Source organism: Etheostoma cragini, chromosome 6, assembly GCF_013103735.1.
Source record: "Etheostoma cragini isolate CJK2018 chromosome 6, CSU_Ecrag_1.0, whole genome shotgun sequence".
NCBI lineage: Eukaryota > Metazoa > Chordata > Actinopteri > Perciformes > Percidae > Etheostoma > Etheostoma cragini.
The window spans coordinates 15,594,241-15,612,772 of record NC_048412.1 but is presented as its reverse complement, the minus strand read 5'-3'; the positions used below and the strand labels follow the sequence as shown (position 1 = coordinate 15,612,772).

The 18,532-nt window shown below is 39.3% G+C and overlaps 3 protein-coding genes across 5 annotated transcripts in view; 1 reads left to right on the top strand and 2 right to left on the bottom strand.

The window, feature by feature from the left end:
* Window positions 1-1,780: 1,780 nt before the first annotated feature.
* zdhhc11 (zinc finger DHHC-type containing 11) lies at window positions 1,781-6,722 on the bottom strand. The gene is made up of 11 exons (XM_034873615.1): window positions 6,395-6,722; window positions 5,348-5,566; window positions 4,689-4,867; window positions 4,485-4,586; window positions 4,255-4,379; window positions 4,011-4,166; window positions 3,794-3,912; window positions 3,661-3,710; window positions 3,513-3,576; window positions 3,353-3,431; window positions 1,781-3,059 (listed from the first exon to the last, which is right to left on the bottom strand). Exons 2-11 carry the CDS (start codon window positions 5,564-5,566, stop codon window positions 2,920-2,922), a joined length of 1,233 nt encoding a protein of 410 aa, XP_034729506.1. The 5' UTR covers window positions 6,395-6,722; the 3' UTR covers window positions 1,781-2,919.
* A 331-nt stretch (window positions 6,723-7,053) lies between these two features.
* On the bottom strand, window positions 7,054-15,294 carry brd9 (bromodomain containing 9). 3 transcript variants are annotated; one of them, XM_034873610.1, is made up of 17 exons: window positions 15,097-15,294; window positions 14,076-14,296; window positions 13,527-13,652; window positions 13,313-13,445; window positions 13,123-13,180; window positions 11,648-11,792; window positions 11,403-11,513; window positions 10,491-10,672; window positions 9,684-9,816; window positions 9,431-9,506; window positions 9,244-9,336; window positions 8,980-9,112; window positions 8,771-8,882; window positions 8,585-8,641; window positions 8,397-8,502; window positions 7,555-7,740; window positions 7,054-7,341 (listed from the first exon to the last, which is right to left on the bottom strand). In XM_034873610.1, exons 1-17 carry the CDS (start codon window positions 15,143-15,145, stop codon window positions 7,241-7,243), a joined length of 2,022 nt encoding a protein of 673 aa, XP_034729501.1. In that variant the 5' UTR covers window positions 15,146-15,294; the 3' UTR covers window positions 7,054-7,240. The 3 variants fall into 3 exon arrangements, with proteins under 3 accessions (XP_034729501.1, XP_034729500.1, XP_034729502.1); XM_034873609.1 differs by having other exon boundaries at window positions 9,244-9,339; window positions 15,097-15,293; XM_034873611.1 differs by having other exon boundaries at window positions 7,570-7,740; window positions 9,244-9,339; window positions 15,097-15,293.
* Window positions 15,295-15,313: 19 nt separating this feature from the next.
* trip13 (thyroid hormone receptor interactor 13) overlaps window positions 15,314-18,532 on the top strand; it is a 6,458-nt gene continuing 3,239 nt past the window's right edge. Inside the window, exons 1-10 of the mRNA XM_034873613.1 lie at window positions 15,314-15,434; window positions 15,665-15,748; window positions 16,090-16,249; window positions 16,340-16,466; window positions 17,062-17,117; window positions 17,197-17,287; window positions 17,411-17,483; window positions 17,565-17,628; window positions 17,717-17,803; window positions 18,032-18,138. Coding sequence (XP_034729504.1) covers window positions 15,430-15,434; window positions 15,665-15,748; window positions 16,090-16,249; window positions 16,340-16,466; window positions 17,062-17,117; window positions 17,197-17,287; window positions 17,411-17,483; window positions 17,565-17,628; window positions 17,717-17,803; window positions 18,032-18,138 — 854 coding nt within the window. The 5' untranslated portion in view covers window positions 15,314-15,429. The remainder of the gene's footprint in view (window positions 15,435-15,664; window positions 15,749-16,089; window positions 16,250-16,339; window positions 16,467-17,061; window positions 17,118-17,196; window positions 17,288-17,410; window positions 17,484-17,564; window positions 17,629-17,716; window positions 17,804-18,031; window positions 18,139-18,532) is intronic.

Below are 18,532 nucleotides of genomic sequence, written 5' to 3'. Positions count from 1 at the left end.
AATGGTTAACTGATTTTGAATGTCCGCAGGCAAATAAACCAGAAACTCAGTACTATTCTGCTCTGGGGCTAATCCTGAATACATGCCAAATTTAGCTCGGACCTTAATAGACCAATGGGTCCGACATGGACGGTATATCAAGTATTGTAATGTAATTGCTAAAATACAGTCTATGGGTCTGACTAGAATCAGTATAACGTAAGGCTAAGTAAATTCTCTCTAGTGGTGAAAATGTGAAGAGGAAAAAAAAAACTCCTCAATAATACAAATGTCATTAGTAGCAGCAAACATCTGTTTGAAATTTAATTTGTCGATTAAGAGTTTGAGTAGACATTTTATAGAATAAGAAATGAAGGCATATATCCAACCTCATCGTTAAATTGGCAATTTCAACAACCTGCATATATTTCCTTATTTACAGACTCAAGGTACAGAAAAAAAAGTACACTCAACACATTACAAAAGAGGTACAGACCAAACATAAATACATATAGACAAACTGATCCCCAAAAATATCACAAAAAAACCACATACATACAAACCTTCAAATTAACCTTCAAACCTCAATAATTAAAGCAGGTACAGGTGCGTGTTCCAGTGATTCCATAGTTTTGAAGAATATCGGATATCGCTAAGTGCATTGATAATAGCATTTATAATTGTATTATTTGACTCGGTTATTCGGCATTTAAATCTGTACATAAACTTCCTCAGCACAGCGTGGAAGGTGGGAACATTACAGGTCCCACACAGATGGTTAGCACTGGTCCATCTTGGACGCTTCATCAAAATTGTATTGCCACCTTTATCTTGTTTATCTTTGCTTTAATGTAGCTGCACCATAGACGAGCTGTATACAGTGGAGTACGGTATGCTCTGAAAAGAGATATTTTAACTTCTTCAGAACACATACGATATTGAGTGCCAGAGTATTTGCTTGTCCATATAATTTACAGCACTGCCGCTGTTTATCATCATCATCATCACAAAAACCGTCCCTGATAATGTGGCCCAAGTATTTTACTTTAGTGACCACGTTAAGGTCTTGCCCTGACAAGTAAAAAGAGGGAAAGCCTAGCTTTCTGTTCTGACAATCATTACGACACTCTTTTTAGCATTGAATTTGATGTCATACTGTAGCTAGCTCATAGTTTGAGCTGACTCTAAGCGGTTGCTGTAGGCCAGCACTATATGGTGAAATAACAATTAAATCATCTGCGTACATCAGATGATTAATCCAGCTATCCCCTCCCATACATCCAGTTTTACACACTTCCAATGTCCTAGAAAGATCCTCCGTAGCATAGTAGCCTCGAGCATTAAAGTCTCCATGCAGGTGCTGTACTGCAGAGCTAATCCTTGATGAGTAGAGAACAGCCCCGCATCTTTTAGGCCGAGTTTACTTTATTTCAGAGGCTGTAGCGGGTTCCGTCCCAGAGATGGACAAAAAGACGACCTAACGAATCCAGTGGTAGGCCTACCAACCATGTCATGCTAGCTTGTCGGGAAGGGGGCTACATTTTTGCAAGACATGAAAATGGTTTCCATGGGTACCTATGAGTCTCCCCTTTACAGACGTGGCCACTTTATGCTAACCACATGCAGTGTTTTTGCAATATAACTGTGTTATTTTTGCCTATTCTTAATATGGTGTATTTGAATATTTCTAAGAATTGCATGTATTATGTCTGACTTGAAAGCCCAGACTCTTATGGATTTAATGAGCTCAGTTGTATTCATCTGTGATGAATGTGTCCCCAATGTAGCCATGCATTGTAGAGAGACCTTTTTTTTTTTAATTTGACGTTCCTGTATAAAATGATCTTTTGTGACTTCTAGGATAATCATAGCCTCAAAAAACATTACAACCACAAATCAGAGACCTCTAGGGCATTCAGAGGATGTATAACTTTAAGTGTATTTGCATTTAGAGCAATCAAGATTATCATGGGATAGTTTCAAATGTAGCAAATTTGTCAGCTAAACATTAATTCTGTGAGTTCTACACCAGCATAGTATTATGTCATATTAGCCATTCTGTGTACGCCAAATTTGTACCCTACCTTTATTATGCATCTTAAAAATAGTAACATCAATGTTTGCCTTTCTTTAGGTGGCAGGAGTTAAAATGAGTCATCTTCAACATTTGTTGTGTTCTGGTTTCAGAATGATAACGACCATTGGAGAACAATTACTTACAAAATAAGATGTAGGCTCTACAGGATAATATTATAACTATCATGTTTTCCCTCAAAATAATGTAGTTTTGTAGGATTCTCTTACGAAATGGCTTTAAAATGAGCAAATAGCTGCCGTAAATAGGAAATATATCTCCACAGGGGGAGCATGCCCCCAAACCTCCTTACTTTTGGTCTCAGCCCTGAATGTTTACGACATCTGGCTCTGCCCCATGCTAATATCTGCTCCACTACCTTCAGTTAAACAATGCATTTGCCATAAGTCTTTAGACCAAGTTAGAATGACAAAATGGTAAAGGTTTGTAGTATCATGATTCAGTCTTTCAGTTAGATGCTAAAATACATCCATCCATCCATCGATCCGACTCAGGCTAGTGGAACAGGGGCTAACCTCGATGTCTACTTTGACTTGTTGTAAAAGTCAGTGAGATAAGAACAATGCTTTAAATAATACAACCGTTGTAATAAAAAATACAAATACAAAAAATACAAAATACAATGACAGATCCACAGTTATTCAGAATGCATACAATTTATCCACTAGAAGAAAAAAAACAGCTCGATGATGTGTATCAAACTGTGTTGTCAAGTCTAAGTCGTCCTGTCTTTATCAACAATGGTCCTTGGTTGTGTGGCTCAGTTTAATGAAGCATATCTTCATAAGTAGTAGTTCCTGAGAGCAGTGTATCCTGATAAGCCGCCATGCAGACATCAGTTACTGCTAAGTATCATCTGGACTCATAACGGAGCTGCCCAGAGGATCCTGCATTCCAGGAACACGCTGAACAGACTTCACACCGGCCCTCTGAGCCTCTTCAGTGTCAGGCTTCCGGCTCTTGATGTCACTCACAGACATTTTGCCTTTCAGACACAGAAACAAGACGAGATGAGATAATTATTATTTACAAACTGTTCTTTAGTAATCCATATTAATAAATCTAACAGGCAAATGTAGTTGTGAATGTGTAGGCTACTTTACAGTTACAGTTTACACTGTAATGCCATCAAACAATACTGTTACAAATTTACAATACCTTTCCATTGTGGTGGTGTATTTATTTGTATAATATTAGATTTCTCAAATTTCTGCTCCTCTGTCTTTGTAAATTAGGTTGACACAAAGAAAGCAAACAATAGTGAAGTCAAATACTTACTTGCTATGTTCTGTGTTGGATTTTCTGCGCTATAATGGAAACTAGTTTCGTTTTCTGAGGCCTTCCCAAAGTTCTCCAACTACAAAACATATTTTTATGCAGTATTACCCATTTGATGCATGTACAATCAGTCAACTAAAGTATAAGTAGACATGTTTACCTTGGTGCATTGGGACTCTGAAAGACGGCCTGGGAGTGGGCCTTTGTCATCAAATTTGCAGGTACTGCAGGAAAACCAGACTGGCATTAAATCTCTAGTAAATGAATACATGAAAGCATAACTAGAACTGGAAGGAGTTTGTTTTTACCCTGAACGCTGTGATAATGCTGGCTCACAGGCAATTGAATGCTCTTGATTCTTTAAAAAAGAAAAGAAAATGTTTTACACACATGACAGATTAAACAAGTGAGAGACAGTGAGAGGCTAAGGCCGGGTCTCACCTGTGGGGCCTTGTTATTGATTTTTGCTTCATGTGGATTTCCTGCTTCATTGTCTCGGTTTTTGGCTTCTTTTTGGCGCCGCATCTTTACATAATCAAATGTGCTTATGCCTTTATAAACTGTAAAGCAAAGAAGAGAACATCCAGCAGAGTAGAATAGATGGATTAATGATTGAAAAAGACTTGTCAAATGCCTTGTCTTGAAGCTTGTGACTCACAGAGGTAAAAGTGGAAGCCTAGCAGATGACCGAGCAGCAGCAGACAGATGACGCTCAGCATGGCTGTTATGAAGGCTAATGTAAGGAGAGCAGCTGAACTAGTCTTTATGGGTGCTAAGGGTAAAAACGCCAGCCAGGTACCATTCCCCAGGATACCTATAGAAAGAAAGACAACACAGAAACGGTGCAATTAACAAAACTATTATCAATGCTGTTCCTAAGAAGGTCCATTATAATGACTCACTGTCAAACTGTGGGTGGGTCCGTAGGCTGTTTGGATCCAGGTAATGCTGAATGAATATGAACAAGATGACAACAGCGAGCAGGAAGACGCCTAGTGTACCAGAGGACAGTGCCACAAAGAAGCACCTGAAGGCAACACATGAAACCAGATGTTAAGTTTATAAAGCATTCCACATTTCAACATCAACCATGAAGTCAAATACAGCAAGTCAGTCCAAAACATTGTCTTACCAATAGTTTCTGCCACCCACACAGGTGTTCAGCCATTTGCAATGGTGATCAAAGCCTTCCACACACTTGTTGCAAACACCACAGTGTTTTACTTTGGGGCCACTACATGAAGATTAAGACATATTTTTTACATGAATTTCCAAATTACAATCACCAATAATTTAAAAAAGCAAAATCCCACAGACTACTGCTTTGGATACATACACCTTGATTTCACATAGATAACAGTGCAGGTCCTGGATGACATGCGGTTGCTTAGTTCTGTCAAAAAGGGGCATTGGACTGGAGTAGCTCTGTTTGGCCCTCACGCTGACATCTGCTGGGTCTATAGTTGCAGCAGCAATATGCGTAAAAAAGTGGACAACAAATGCTACTCCCGTCAGCTGTGCACAACAAGAGTCAAGGAAAATTGCAATATTGGAAAAGTACTGCATATGTAATAATACTGCAGAATAGTAAGTGGCACACATATTGACACCAAAAAAGAAACTGCAAACTGTTGCACATAAGTGGATCTTTTGTGTGAGAAATTAAAGCAGTTCTGAAGAAATCAACAGTTTTTAAGGCTGAGTGAAAGCTTCAAGTAAATGAACCAGTGTTGACATAATGCAGCATTTAACAAGCAACAAAAACCCCAGTGATTATGTCTTTTTGGGCTCAATAGAGACAACAGAAACAGAGACAGAGTCACAACTGGTATGACTGGAGCCCATACAGACAGCCCACACAGCAACATCCTTGTCTTGTCCTGCAGCGCAAACAACACTGTAATGCAGAGACAAATGTTTGCTCCAGATTCAGATCCAAAAGACCCATCGCTGAACACTCCCTAGTCCACTACAATGACAGTTTGTTAAGGATACAGCGTAGAGCACATGGTTCCACGGCAGAGGCAGAAGAGGGATGTAGATGCCGAAGCTTACTATGGCGAGGTAGCTGTACATCATCCAGCCAACCACTTGTAAAGTCTGAGGGGGCCATGCCCATCCGTTTATCCTGGGAGGCTTGGAGGGGACCAGCTCATTCCTGCTGCTGCCATGCATGGGAGATGTGCGTCTCAGCCTTTGATTGAAGCAGTTCATCTAAGGGAATAGACATCAGTTGAGAAAGAGCTTCGTCCAGGCGACTTCAAACATCCATCCACACTTAACACATGACATAGCCTACTACATGCAAGTGCAAGTCTAGCTCCAGCAGAGTGTGGCTGCATTTCCTGGGGAGTTAGGAAAATGAGTTGAGCATAAAGATAGTGACTGTTCAGCCATTATGGACCTACACTCAGACTGCATTAGTTTTAGCAAGGGCTGACAACTAATACAACAAAATATGTATACAGTATATGTGGACAAAACATCAGGAATATAATTCAACAGACGTACACAAAATGAGTTGAATGAACAACTGTCTTAACATTAACTTAATGAAGGTAGTTTTAATGCCGAGAATTATTGCCGAATATTGTTGCATTATTTTAAGATAACTGTAGCCTACTTAATAAATGGGCAATGCAAGTTTACAAATGGAAAAGGCACTAATGCATAAATGACAAGGAGGATATTGTCACATAACAGAAACCAGCTGACCCAGGGTAAAAATGCTAACGTTATATCCCTTTCCCTATAATCACATGTATTGCTCCTGGCTTATGCCTGACACAACACTATGCTAAAAGTTCATCAAACTCGATAAAACCTGGAAATAGCTAAACCATTTGTGGGCTTTATACTTTTTGTTTATCATGCACTGCAATAATGTCATACCAATGAGTGAAATGTACCGTTTTTGTCGAGTAACTTAGGCCTACATGGTAATCGTTAGCTTATAAACTTTTGCTGATTTTTAAATATAAACAATAAAGTATGCCAACAACGGCATAGGTCTGTGTTTTAAATCCCTGAAGAATTACTTACTGTTGCTGTTAAAAGACCCCGACCATGACCTTAAAACAATTATGCTCCTGTTCAAATAGGGACGGAGATTTCCACCGCTTGATATCCCACGATTAGTTTATCAGCCGAGCAGGTGCTTCAATAAGTACAATTCCCTTAGACGTGATGGAAAAAAACACGTCAATTTAAAAATCACCCGTGAACACGGATGAAATCCTCCGACGTTTCTTTGATTTGTGTCACCGAAGGAGGTGAATCAGAAGTTTAAGAATCAACTCACTGAGCAGGTCGGAGCGGCGCTATGGTAACCGCCCTGCTGCGCATGTGTACTTCAGCTCTCCTCAACATACAGCTTTTTATAGTGGCCCTTTAGGCCCTGTGGCATATAGACCCTCGAAAATGTAACCCTCGCGTTTCCTATCAGAGCAAGTGGAAACTGTAAGCACAGACATGCAGAAACACAGACATGCACATAACACTTCTGCTTTCGAAATAAAGCCCAATTGTTTCATTTGTGACCTTCATCTTAAGTTTCCCATGTAACATTGTACTGGATGTCAGTAGACTCAATGCATGCATATTGCTTTATTTCCACTTCCCTAATGTGTCTCACATACCAGACTAGAAATATATATAGATAATAGTCATTTGCTTATTGAGCCAAACACATTTATATATACACAGGTGCAAGTATTTATTTATTTTTTGTTGCACTCATACAGAATCATACAATTACACTACAAACACCATCACATTGAGTCTTTAAAACAGGACAGAGGCTCCAGCTGTCTCCAGCGTATTTAAGCAGTCCAATATGTGTTACCCAGTGTTGTTAATACCAGGGTTACAAAATGATAGTGTGTGTGGTCAGCTGTTGGCTGTGCTCTCTGGCTCCGGAGATTGCAGGAACTCGTAGGGATCATGAACCATTTCAGACTGGTCCCCAACGCCCAGATGTGATGGGCTCCCTGCAGATTAAAGATGATATGGTTCTTACTTTTCCATGGTAAGCAATGACATTTTTGAAGAAAAGTAGAAGTGTAACATTTAGTCAATATCTAGCAAGTTGAGCAACAGTATTATGGATTGTTAGCATAATAATAACAAGAACATCATGTTTAAATTCTAACTAAAAAGCGTTAGCAGTGCTCCTTTCTGAGCACCTAGTTTTCTAGTCTTACTCCTTTTGCACATACCTAAGTGGTGCTGGTCCCTCTCTGAGGCATTAGAGAGGGAGGACAGGTTGGACGAGGGTCTGGAGCCGACTCGGTCCGCCTGAGCCTCTTGAAACTCCTGCAGGAGTTTGTCTGCTTCCTCGAATTGCTGCTGGCTCTCATCGGTGCTCGGCTCTTTTTTCAATGTTTTACCTGATAAAGAAAGAGGGAAGGTAAGATCATTGCAGGACGTTAAATGAACAAAACCTTAAGAAAAAAATAAAACGCACTACCATAACCATATAATTTAAAGCAGAAAAGAGAGCGAGGCCACATATCCAACATTTCAGTAATGCATTAATCAAGTAATTTGACTGTTGTGTGTGTTTCATAATGAAGAAAAGCCTCTGCCGGGGAGTTTTAATAGGAGTCAGGTGATTACACGGCTATACCCGGACTGCACACATCTCACTCTCGTTAAGCTTACTGCGAGAGTTAAAATGCACCCGTAAAACCTATTAACGCAAACTTGGCAATTGCATGGACTCCACCTTACTCATCATACTACCTTAAAGGTCCCATGGCATGATCGTTTCACTTCACTTTTTTTTAAACATTAATATGAGTTCCCTCAGCCTGTCTACGGTCCCCCAGTGGCTAGAAATGGCAAAAGGTTTAAACCCAGCCCTGGGCTTGAGGTTCCAGCATGAATTTTGGGAAGGATACTTCAGTTATGGTTTTAGGGGAGCACTAAGGTCTGTAAAAGCAACCAAAGAGCACCATGTCATGGGACCAGTAAATTAGTTTATGGCTAGATTATTGGTGTACATGGAAATGCTGCCACTAAGAGCATTGATGGGATTGATTACCTAATGAGTTCAGCATGGATATATCCAGAGACATATCAGGATAGTTCTTCATTGACATGAAGTCCAGGACTGACCCGCTCTCTCCCAGGCCAGTGCCATCTGCCATCTGAACAAAAATGCAAAGCTTCAATGTGACAGTCGGGCAACAATTTAAACGCACCATCACTGTTAAACAAACTACAGCCTACCTGCATGTCACAGATGTTGGATTTGGTTTCATCGGGTTTTAGGGGGATGTTTCTTCTCTGAAATGTAAAATAAGCATCATACACATAATAGGCCAAAGACCAAGCGGTCTGCAGTAGAATAGTTCAATGAGACAGAGAGAATGGAATGGAATGTAGTCATATATTGCTGTATATTAAGTCATGTACCTGTCGGATTTGACTGACAGCTTTAGTGTGATCGTCAGCCGTCATCTTGTCCAGAAGCCCGTCGACCCAGCGCTTTGTGACACCTCCGCAGCCCTTGACAAACTCCTGTATGCTAAGAGTGAAAGTGAACACATGACAAGCTTAAAAACGGGGACACATTTCTCTAGATTTTTCTCTAAGTTTAACCAATGACAGAAAAGTCCCCTTACCTCAAGGCACATTGTACCCCTGTGTCATCACCATAGGCTGAATAGAGCGTGTCCACCTCATCAGGTAGCAGGTCTGGGAAGACGGAGTTCTTCTGAAGGGTCTGAATGTTGTAGGCACTGCTCAGGAACGTTACTACACAGAGACAGAAAAAAAACAATCTGATATAAGTCATAAACGTTGTGGCAATCTTTTATAATTGATATTAATTTGACTACAACAACTAATATAAATTAAATCAACAAAAGTGCATGTTAACGCCATACCTTTGTGCCTCCTGTCATCTTTGAAACCCAAGGTTGTCAAGCCAGGCAGAAGTTTATTTGACAGCGAACTCAGGTCCACTTTATGAGTCTCCTCTTCTGACAAAAAATAATTAAGAATAAATATACTAATGTGGTGCGGATCTTGGTTAACGTAAGGTTTTGAAAGACTAAAACGGTGATAACAAACCTTCTGTATCAGGATCCAGCTGATTTACAACCGTATATAGAAGGGAACTGTCCGGTTCTTTACGCAAGTAGCCCATCTGAAAACACAGAACAGAGAAAATGTATTGTCACTACACTCTATAGTGAAAAAATAACTTCTTGAAGAGTGGAAGCCTTACTACCACTTTATGATGTTATGTCATAAAATGTAGCTACAGTGGGTAGAATCAGCATGTAGAAAGAGAAATCTATACACAATGAGTAAAGAAGAAAACCTTAGAGTTGGGCATGTATCTGTTGATCCGATCCCGAGCTTCATCTGCAGAATGCTCAACGAGTGCCAGGACATGCTCCTCTGCTGTACTGTCAGTCAGGCTGCAAGCGTTTCCCTCTGGTTCAAACAGGTAACTGAGACAACAGAAGTGACAGCGTTTCCAGATTATTATATTGACAGGATGCTGAGTCACAGAACATCAAACGCGCATGAAAACTGGCCTTTCTGACTACATTTAAAGTGCTCGTATTATGCGTTTGGGCTTTTCACACTTTTTTTATTGTATTATATATCTTTTTTGTGCATGTTATAGGTTTATAAAGCGAAAAAAGCCCAAAGTCCACCCCAAAAGGAGTTACAATCTCCCATAGAAAACACTGTTCACAAACTGCACCCAAACAGCTCTATTGTAGTCCAGCCTTTACTTCCGTGACGAACACGCGTCATTTTCTAACACGCTATAATGCTCGCCTAGCTGCTAGCGTGGGACGTCCTCATACTCTGCTTCTTAATGGCTAGCAGTGCTTACCTAGCTACTGCGAATGTGCAACTCCCAACAAAGGTTAAACAGAAGTGAGATGCCTCACTCTGTAGCTAAAACAGAGAGCTCAAAACACAGGGGTATAAGAGGAGTTGCAGCAATGTGTAGTATGACAAATATATTGTGTTTTTTGAAAAGTAAACCATGTAAACCTATTCTGGTACAACCTCTAAATACAATTATGTACCTGGAACATAATCTCTGGTACTAGAGAACTTGAATTCCCTAAATGTCACATTTAATCTAGATATGACAAATAAGAAATACCTAATGACTTCCTTCATGTCTGGTTGTTTCTTGGACTTCTTAGCTGATTCCACTGGGCTGGGGATTGTCTCTGGAGGAGGTATATCAGCTGCAAGGTCTTCATCTCCTAAAATGGCTGCTTGCTGGGTGTAGTCCATGTCCTGCATGAAAGACATGCTGCGTTTCAGGGCCAACAGCCGCTCCTGTAGACAGGGCAGAGGGAAAAAGGGGCAAAAATGAACATCCACGGCATATCTGGAAATATATAAGACAGGAAATGGAGTAGAAAAGGACAGTAGAACCTTGTTGAGGATTTGAGTGATGTGAATTTCTAAAGCTATTAGGTGACAATCTTTGGACTTGCTCAATTGGTATTCACATAGTGAATAGCTTCTTTTATTGGTTTGAGTTGTTTGTTTGTTTGTGTGTGTGTGTGTGTGTGTGTGTGTATGTGTAGGGCTCATACTGCTGAGCTGCTGGAAAGTAGAACATGTCATGGTGCTTTGAATATATTCCATTATTCACTGTATATGGAGTACTGCCATAATTTGACTCTAGGTGACATCATTAGAGTAGTCTGTCTGTCTGCTGCTCAATGTATTCAAATTTACATTTTCCATTATAATTTATGGAAATATATTTTAAGGTAGATAGTCACTGTTTTACAGCAGTCCCTGGTTTACATGTTCAAATATTACAATGACAATTCAATCTAATCCATTTAGGTTAAAGTCCGAATACCTATCTGTAGTGAAATAGTACATAAAAAGTTAAAGCTGAAACAAAGGGAAAGTGAAGCACTAATATAAGTCTCTTACAAAATGACTTTTTAAGGAAGCTAAACCACAAGACAGCAAAAATGGACAAAGTTGGTGTCACAGAAAAGCATAGTATAAGAGATGTGTTTATCTTTAGTCCATTTGACCCCATTACCTTGCTCATCATCTTGAATCCTGTGTGGAGCAGTTTCTTGGCAGCCTTGTAATAGACAGTCTCTGGTCGGTTGTAGACCATGGCATTGTCACACATCAATTTAAAGTCCGCCTGAAGGCAAAGAAAGGGTTCAAACAGGTATGAAGGCAAACTTCATAATAAACTTCAAAAACCTTATAATAATCTCAAAAAGAAATTCTTATTCAGCATCCAAACTCTCTAATTGTGTTGAATAGTGTCCTCGCCTTAAATTCTGTAACAGTATTGTAGTCATTGTTTCTAATCTTGTCTTTCATGGTGCTGAAGTCCATAGGATGCTTGATGATCATTGAGTAACCAGGGGCGATCGCATCTGTTACTGGAAATGAGAAAAATCCATGGGGGTCTTTCCTGGAAAGACAAGTGATGCATGGTGTTATTCAGTACAGCACCAGCCTTTAGATATGTTTAGACTTGTCTCTTCTGGACTTCGATTAGATTAGATTAGATTAGATTCAACTTTATGTCATTACACAGGTACAAGTACAAGGCAACGAAATGCAGTTTGGGTCTAACCAGAAGTGCAATAGCAGTTAGTGCAGGATATTCAATGGTTTCATAAGTGCAGGACATGGATATGTACTGAATAAATATAGAAATGAATACTATTATAAACAGAATTTTACAGATGGGTTTGTCCTATGAATATAAAATATAGATAACAAGTAATGTGAGCAAGATTTACAGCTGGATATGTCCTGAATATTACAGTTAAAGTACGGTATTGCAGATGTATATGTAAACTATTGGTACTGTAAATAAACAGTCAGCAGTGCAAATTGAAATGTAAGTAGTGCAAAAAGGTAAGTAGTGCCAAAAAAGATGCAGATATAAACAGTTGTTACTATAGCAGCAGTCAGCAGTGCAGGTGAACATTTTAATATTGCAGATAACAGGATGGAGGCAGGTGTGAGGAGGGAGAAGAGAGTCTATCGGTATACAGTATGAGGGGAGTGGGATCAATGAGGTTTAGAGGTCAATAAAGAGACAGCTCTGGGGAAAAACTGTTCATTAGTCTGCTGGTCCTGGTCCGGAGGCACCTGAAACGCCTGCCGGACGGCAGGAGGGAAAACAGTCTGTGGGCTGGGTGAGAGGGGTCCTTAAGGATGCTGCGAGCTCAATGCAGACAGCGTTTCCTCTGGATGGGCTTGGTCACGCCAGTGCTTGTTATTGTAATTGAATTTACGTTTGATCTGATGTTGTCCTCGTGTTGATAGCAATCTATGGCTAACACATCAGCAAGGTCACATACAACATTTCTCTGGTTATTTAATGTTGAATAATGTGTGTCAATTTGGCCGTAGGATATGCTGTATTCAAGGGGGAATTTTGAACTTTAGAGTGGTTTAAGTAAAAAATTCAGTGTGTCCAAAAATGGAAAGATTTTTATCTTTTGTAGAGTATGATCGTGCTCAGTAAATATGCCAATTCATTTATGATATTTCTTGTGTGCATGTGCTAGATGGTGATAGAGGGAAAAGGGGTTAACCAAAAACCCCAGGATTCATCTTTAGGGACTAGTACCAGTCTTAACTCTTTAGTCTTAATGCTTCTTCTGGATCTTTCAGGTATTGACTGTGATCTAGTTAAAACCCTTCAGGAGCAGCGCTGTGGCATTAGAAGGACAGAAGGTTGACATTACAAGTGGACGCCGCAATTAGGCTGAATAAATGGTCCTCACCTCTGCAACTGCCTCAGAAAGTGTTCTAGCAGTTGTTGACGAGGAGTGGATTCACTCTCTGCATTGAGCACAAATAAATAAATAAGGATATGCATTAACACATTTACAAGCAAATAGTATCTCAAACAAAGAGTAATGTTTGCTTGTCAAACTTTTTTTTTATATTGTCCTCATAGACAGGCATTCTTACCTTGTTGTGTCCTGCATGCTCGGACCGGCCTGTCTCCTTGCTGTTCTAAATCCAACTTCCCACTGGAGTGAAACTCATCCTCTTCAGGATCTAGCTCAAACTCTCTCTCTCTCTTCTTTTTCTTCTCTTCCGGCTGATGAGATACGATCAGGATGTGAGTGAAATCATTAATATGCATTGGTCACATTCTCAGGCTTAAGTTAGGTTTACTCACCTCTAATCCAATACTTATACTTTTTGGTAATGTGAAAGGTTCAACAGGCACACCAACGCTTGCAGCAGTAGAGGCTGTTGCCTCTAATTCATTCTGCTCTCGCTCTCTTTTCTTCCTCTTTTCCTCCTATGAGATGAGATGAAAGTAGGGATGCACAATTATTCGCGATTTTATCCAAATCGCAACATGAATTAGTGCAATATCCAAATTGCAGGGGGTAAAATATTTGTTAAAGGCAAAATATGTGTCAAACCATTAAAAAAATTAAGTATTGTGGTGCTGCAGAGACATTCCAGCCTACAAATAGAATCACACAGGCTAAAGAAAAAATCTTTGTTTGGTACAGATCCTTGCAAAAAAAAAAAAAAAAAAAGATAATTCCCTGCAATATTGTGAATCATATAATCAATTGCAATATCAGTCAAATTGATCACAATAAATAATCACAATTAGATATTTTTTCTAATATTGTGCAGCCCTTGATGAAAGACAAGTTTTAACTTATGGAGGCACAAAACACATGCATACAGTATGTGTGTGTAAACTAACCTTCCGCCGTCTTCTCTCATCATCATCCACATACTTGTCTTTATCCTTTTCAGACTTCTTCTTCTTCTTCTTCTTCTTCTCTTTATGCCGTTCTCGCTCATGATCTGATCTGTCATCGTAGTAGCTAGAGTCATGGCCCGAACCAGAGAGCTCTGTCACTTCACTTCCTCCAACTTTGAGCACAAGTTTCAGGGGCTTCTCAAGAGCCTTGTCCTCATAGTCTACAACCAAAACAGACAAGATGAAGACAATAGGTAAGACAGGAGTCATGGCACAAGGTAAAAGGTTGTGGGAGGATTAGGTGAAGTTAGTATTGTAGAAATACTTTAAGTTTTGTCTGACATTACTTTAGGCGGCCAATATGTCAAAACATGTTATGTTAATAATAAGCTGCACCTTCTCTGTCTGTAGAACACCTTCTACTGTATGTTGTAACTGGCTTGTAATGCATTCTACTGAGTTGGAGGTAATTCCATAGCTGGTGATTTTGCTTAACTGGTTATGTAATACTTACTGATCAACATATATCTAAAGTAAACTTGCTGTCTTAACTTACTAGCACAACCAACAACAAAAAACTCCAAAAAGAGATTAATTTAGGATTATAGCAGGGCATTACACCAGAGAGATGTGGGAGGTGTACCATTTTGGTATGATTGATTGATATGTTGAGTATTAAAAAAAAAAAAACAGACATAAAAACATCCTTGGATGCTTAGCTTAAAACCCAGAGGGGCTGTGTACTGAAAGCAATCATATAGCTAACGTTAACATTACTAAACTCCAAAGGTGCTTTTATTATACACTCCTCTACTGACTCTGTTTGATGTAGATGTTCCACATGCCTAGCTAGCTATGTCTAACCCTAACCCGGTGTGCTATTTTTCCTTGAGAATATATATATATATATATATATATAAAAAGGTCTGCCTTTTCATTTAAGATAGCCAGCTAAGCTAGCTAACATAACGCTAGCTGGAACAAAAGCGGTGCGGTAACTAACTAATAAATACAAAAATACCATCCACTGTTCTCCACTCCGGCTTATGTTTCTTGTGTTTTTTCCCCATATCTTCCTATTTATATCCAAAAACTTGTGTTTATTCCAATTATGTTGCAACTGGTCGCTGGCCCAACACTAGCTACTTGCAACAAATCGTTGCAACTATGGTTGCAACAAGAAAGCTAAGGGCACGCGGAAGTGATACCACAAAACAAACGATGTGCTTCCGGTGTAACAAATCAGCGCGCTGAATTCGAGCGACTTTCGGCTTTCTGACAGCACAGCGGACCGTCGAAAGTTTCTTGGTAACCAGAACTGTGGTTGATGCAAGTTATCAGATTGACAACGTGAATGGTGTAAGCTATGGTTTCAGTTTTGTCGATGTAGCAGAGTGTTTACCTTAACTATTTGACAGATGCTACCGTTAGCCAGCGTTTGTTAGCTAGCTACTTCATCGCGTTACAACCTAACAATAGCTAACGACATGTAAACGTTATTTTTGGTTGGGAAAAACGTATCCATTAAGTTCAACACTAAAGAATGCCGTTCTGTTAACTACTGTATGTGAGGAATATGATGTCCACAGTTTCACAGGGATGGACGGTGACAGAATGGAGGTGGGAAACCAGAAACAAAACATCCATGTGGAGGTACATGTTAAATCTCACAGGTGGGTTCGCTGAGTAAGTAGTTTAAAACATGTCAGTCAGTACATGTATGAAGTCCAGATGAAACCACAGATCCTACCATGAATACAGAAAGAATGCACACACTCAAAATGTATTTTAACTTACCACAAACTTTTAAAGCATTATGCAAAATTATGATTTGGGCATTTGTGCCAGCCGACCCTTTAACAACACAATAAAGTCACACTTTACCAAACAATAACATACATTAGGATATGCCTGAAATGACCAATATGCATTCATTTTGGCATAATGGTATCAACTTTGACAGGTGGGTAAATGATCAGCTATTTTACTTTGTCCATTTGTGTTCATATATCAGCACAGCTAAACTGTCTGAAGTGAGGATACATATTCTGGCTTTGCTGAATCGCCACAGCATGGTTTTTGGAAACTACAGATGGACAGAGTTTGATGAAGACTTCCTGCAGAAACATGTGGAATCTGTAGCTATAGTTGATCTTGAGGAACTGGTAACCCAGGTCTGTTATTTTGGTTTGCTTTGAATATATTTCCATCATTGATATCATTATTTTTCATAATGAAACAACATTGCTTTCATCCCCCCCCAGCCCCTTGATTTAAAGAGCTGCTCTGTCTCCGTTCACATCTTTACTTTAAATGAGGATGGACCCAGCACGCTCAGTTTGGAGGAGGATGAGGAGCTTTCAGCAGCCAATCACTGGTTGCTGCCAGCAGGTAACATCGGACATTGTGGGGAATAGTCCGTTGAATTAATACACATAAGAAAATACATTTTGTACTGGAGGGACTTTAACAGAAACAATCAATGTTGAGACGATGTTTCCAAATCATCTCAAACCTAGTTTTTCATGTCTTTACTATCTATCTACTATTTCTTGTTACTTATTGGCCTACATATAAACACACTCAGTTATATCTTGAATAAGTATTTAAAACAAAAAAATATTGTCTGATTAATGGTTTAGTTCTAATATGAATGACCACTGGGAAAGTAAATTATGCAGCATGAGTGGTTTAATACGTTTCTGTAATTGTTTTTGTTACTTTTTTGCTGTAAACACCTAAAGTTAATTGGAATCCATCCTAACCCCTGTGAATACAACTGGACCTTGTCTCATAATCACGTTTTACACTTACAGGGGACATGGATTCCATAATCAAAAGAGATAAATGCTGTGTCAAGTGACAATGTAAAGACAAAATAATGATAAATCAATAATGAGTCATTTTATTTTTCATTATTATCAATTAGCTCTGGCTCATTACAATTTCATCCTTCCTGTAAAGTGACTCAATTTTTGTTTAACAGCTGAGTTCAATGGGATTTGGGAGAGTCTGGTATATGACAGTGGAGTCAAAACCCAGGTAAAAACCATTGAGACATAAACCTAAATGATTAAGTAACAGTTTCACTTTTAAACACATTATTTTCATTTTCCTTCAGCTCCTGGATTACGTCACAACAACAATTTACTTCTCAGACAAAAATGTCAACAGCAACCTGATTTCCTGGAACCGTGTTGTGCTGCTTCATGGTAAAAAAAATAAATACTGAGGAATCAGAGTCATTTTAATTGCTTGAGGTTGTGAGATATAGATGGCCTTTATGGTCATTGTACATGGAATAATCCTAGAAATGTGATTGTGCCAACATTCAGGACCCCCGGGCACAGGGAAAACGTCACTGTGCAAAGCTCTTGCTCAGAAGCTCTCAATCAGGCTGTCAAGTCGGTAAGACAATCCACATTTCATTGAAACCGCTTTAGCAGTAAGCACCTGCTCTTTTCATTTCAAACACTCCTTTCCCCGCAGGTATTCTTATGGGCAATTTGTTGAGATAAACAGCCACAGCTTGTTCTCAAAGTGGTTCTCAGAGGTACACCTGGCTCCTTTTTATCCATAATTTAATTGCAGGATGTTCTAGATGGAACTGATATTATTTTCGTTGTGCCTCTTTGTTACAGAGCGGTAAGCTGGTCACGAAGATGTTTCAAAAGATCCAACAACTGATTGAAGACAAAGATGCTCTTGTGTTTGTCCTGATCGATGAGGTGAAAATCAATTTATCGGAAATTAACTTCTGATTGAACTCTGTTATCTGAGCCAAGAAAATCCATTATTTATTGAGTGCATTCCTAATCTGATTTGCTTCCAGATTCACTGATATAAAACATAAGGCCGTCTTGTGTACTCGTTGTACCTAGTTATGTCATGGTCAGGAGTGTCTTTGCTGCGACCCAGGCTGCTTCTTTTGTAAAATGTTTTTTCATGGTGGGTAGGTGGAGAGTCTGACAGCAGCTAGGAGTGCCTGCCAGGCAGGAACAGAGCCCTCTGACGCCATCCGAGTAGTCAACTCCGTTCTCACTCAACTGGACCAGATCAAACGGTAAGGAAGTTATTATTCATTGCTACCTTTGGGATTTTTTTTTTTACTGACACAATGAGACATTTTTCAGTTGCGATTGAACTGTATTTTTTTTTTTAGCTATAGGACAGTTAACATCTATGACAAGTCCACAAAATTAATTTTAAAAGAAATTCTTCATAGGGAAAACAAAATTCAAATGACTACGTCTAGAGACTATTTCCAATACATATTATATTACTGTTAGTGAGGCCTAGAATAGGACTGTATTTTAAACTTAACTGTAGCTGATTCTGGTTTCCAACTTCGCCTCAGGTCTGTCTGTTAAAACAACTTCTCTTTTTGGATGTTTTCTTAAGATAAAAGCGTGTGTGTGTGTGTGTGTGTGTGTGTGTGTGTGTGTGTGTGTGTGTGT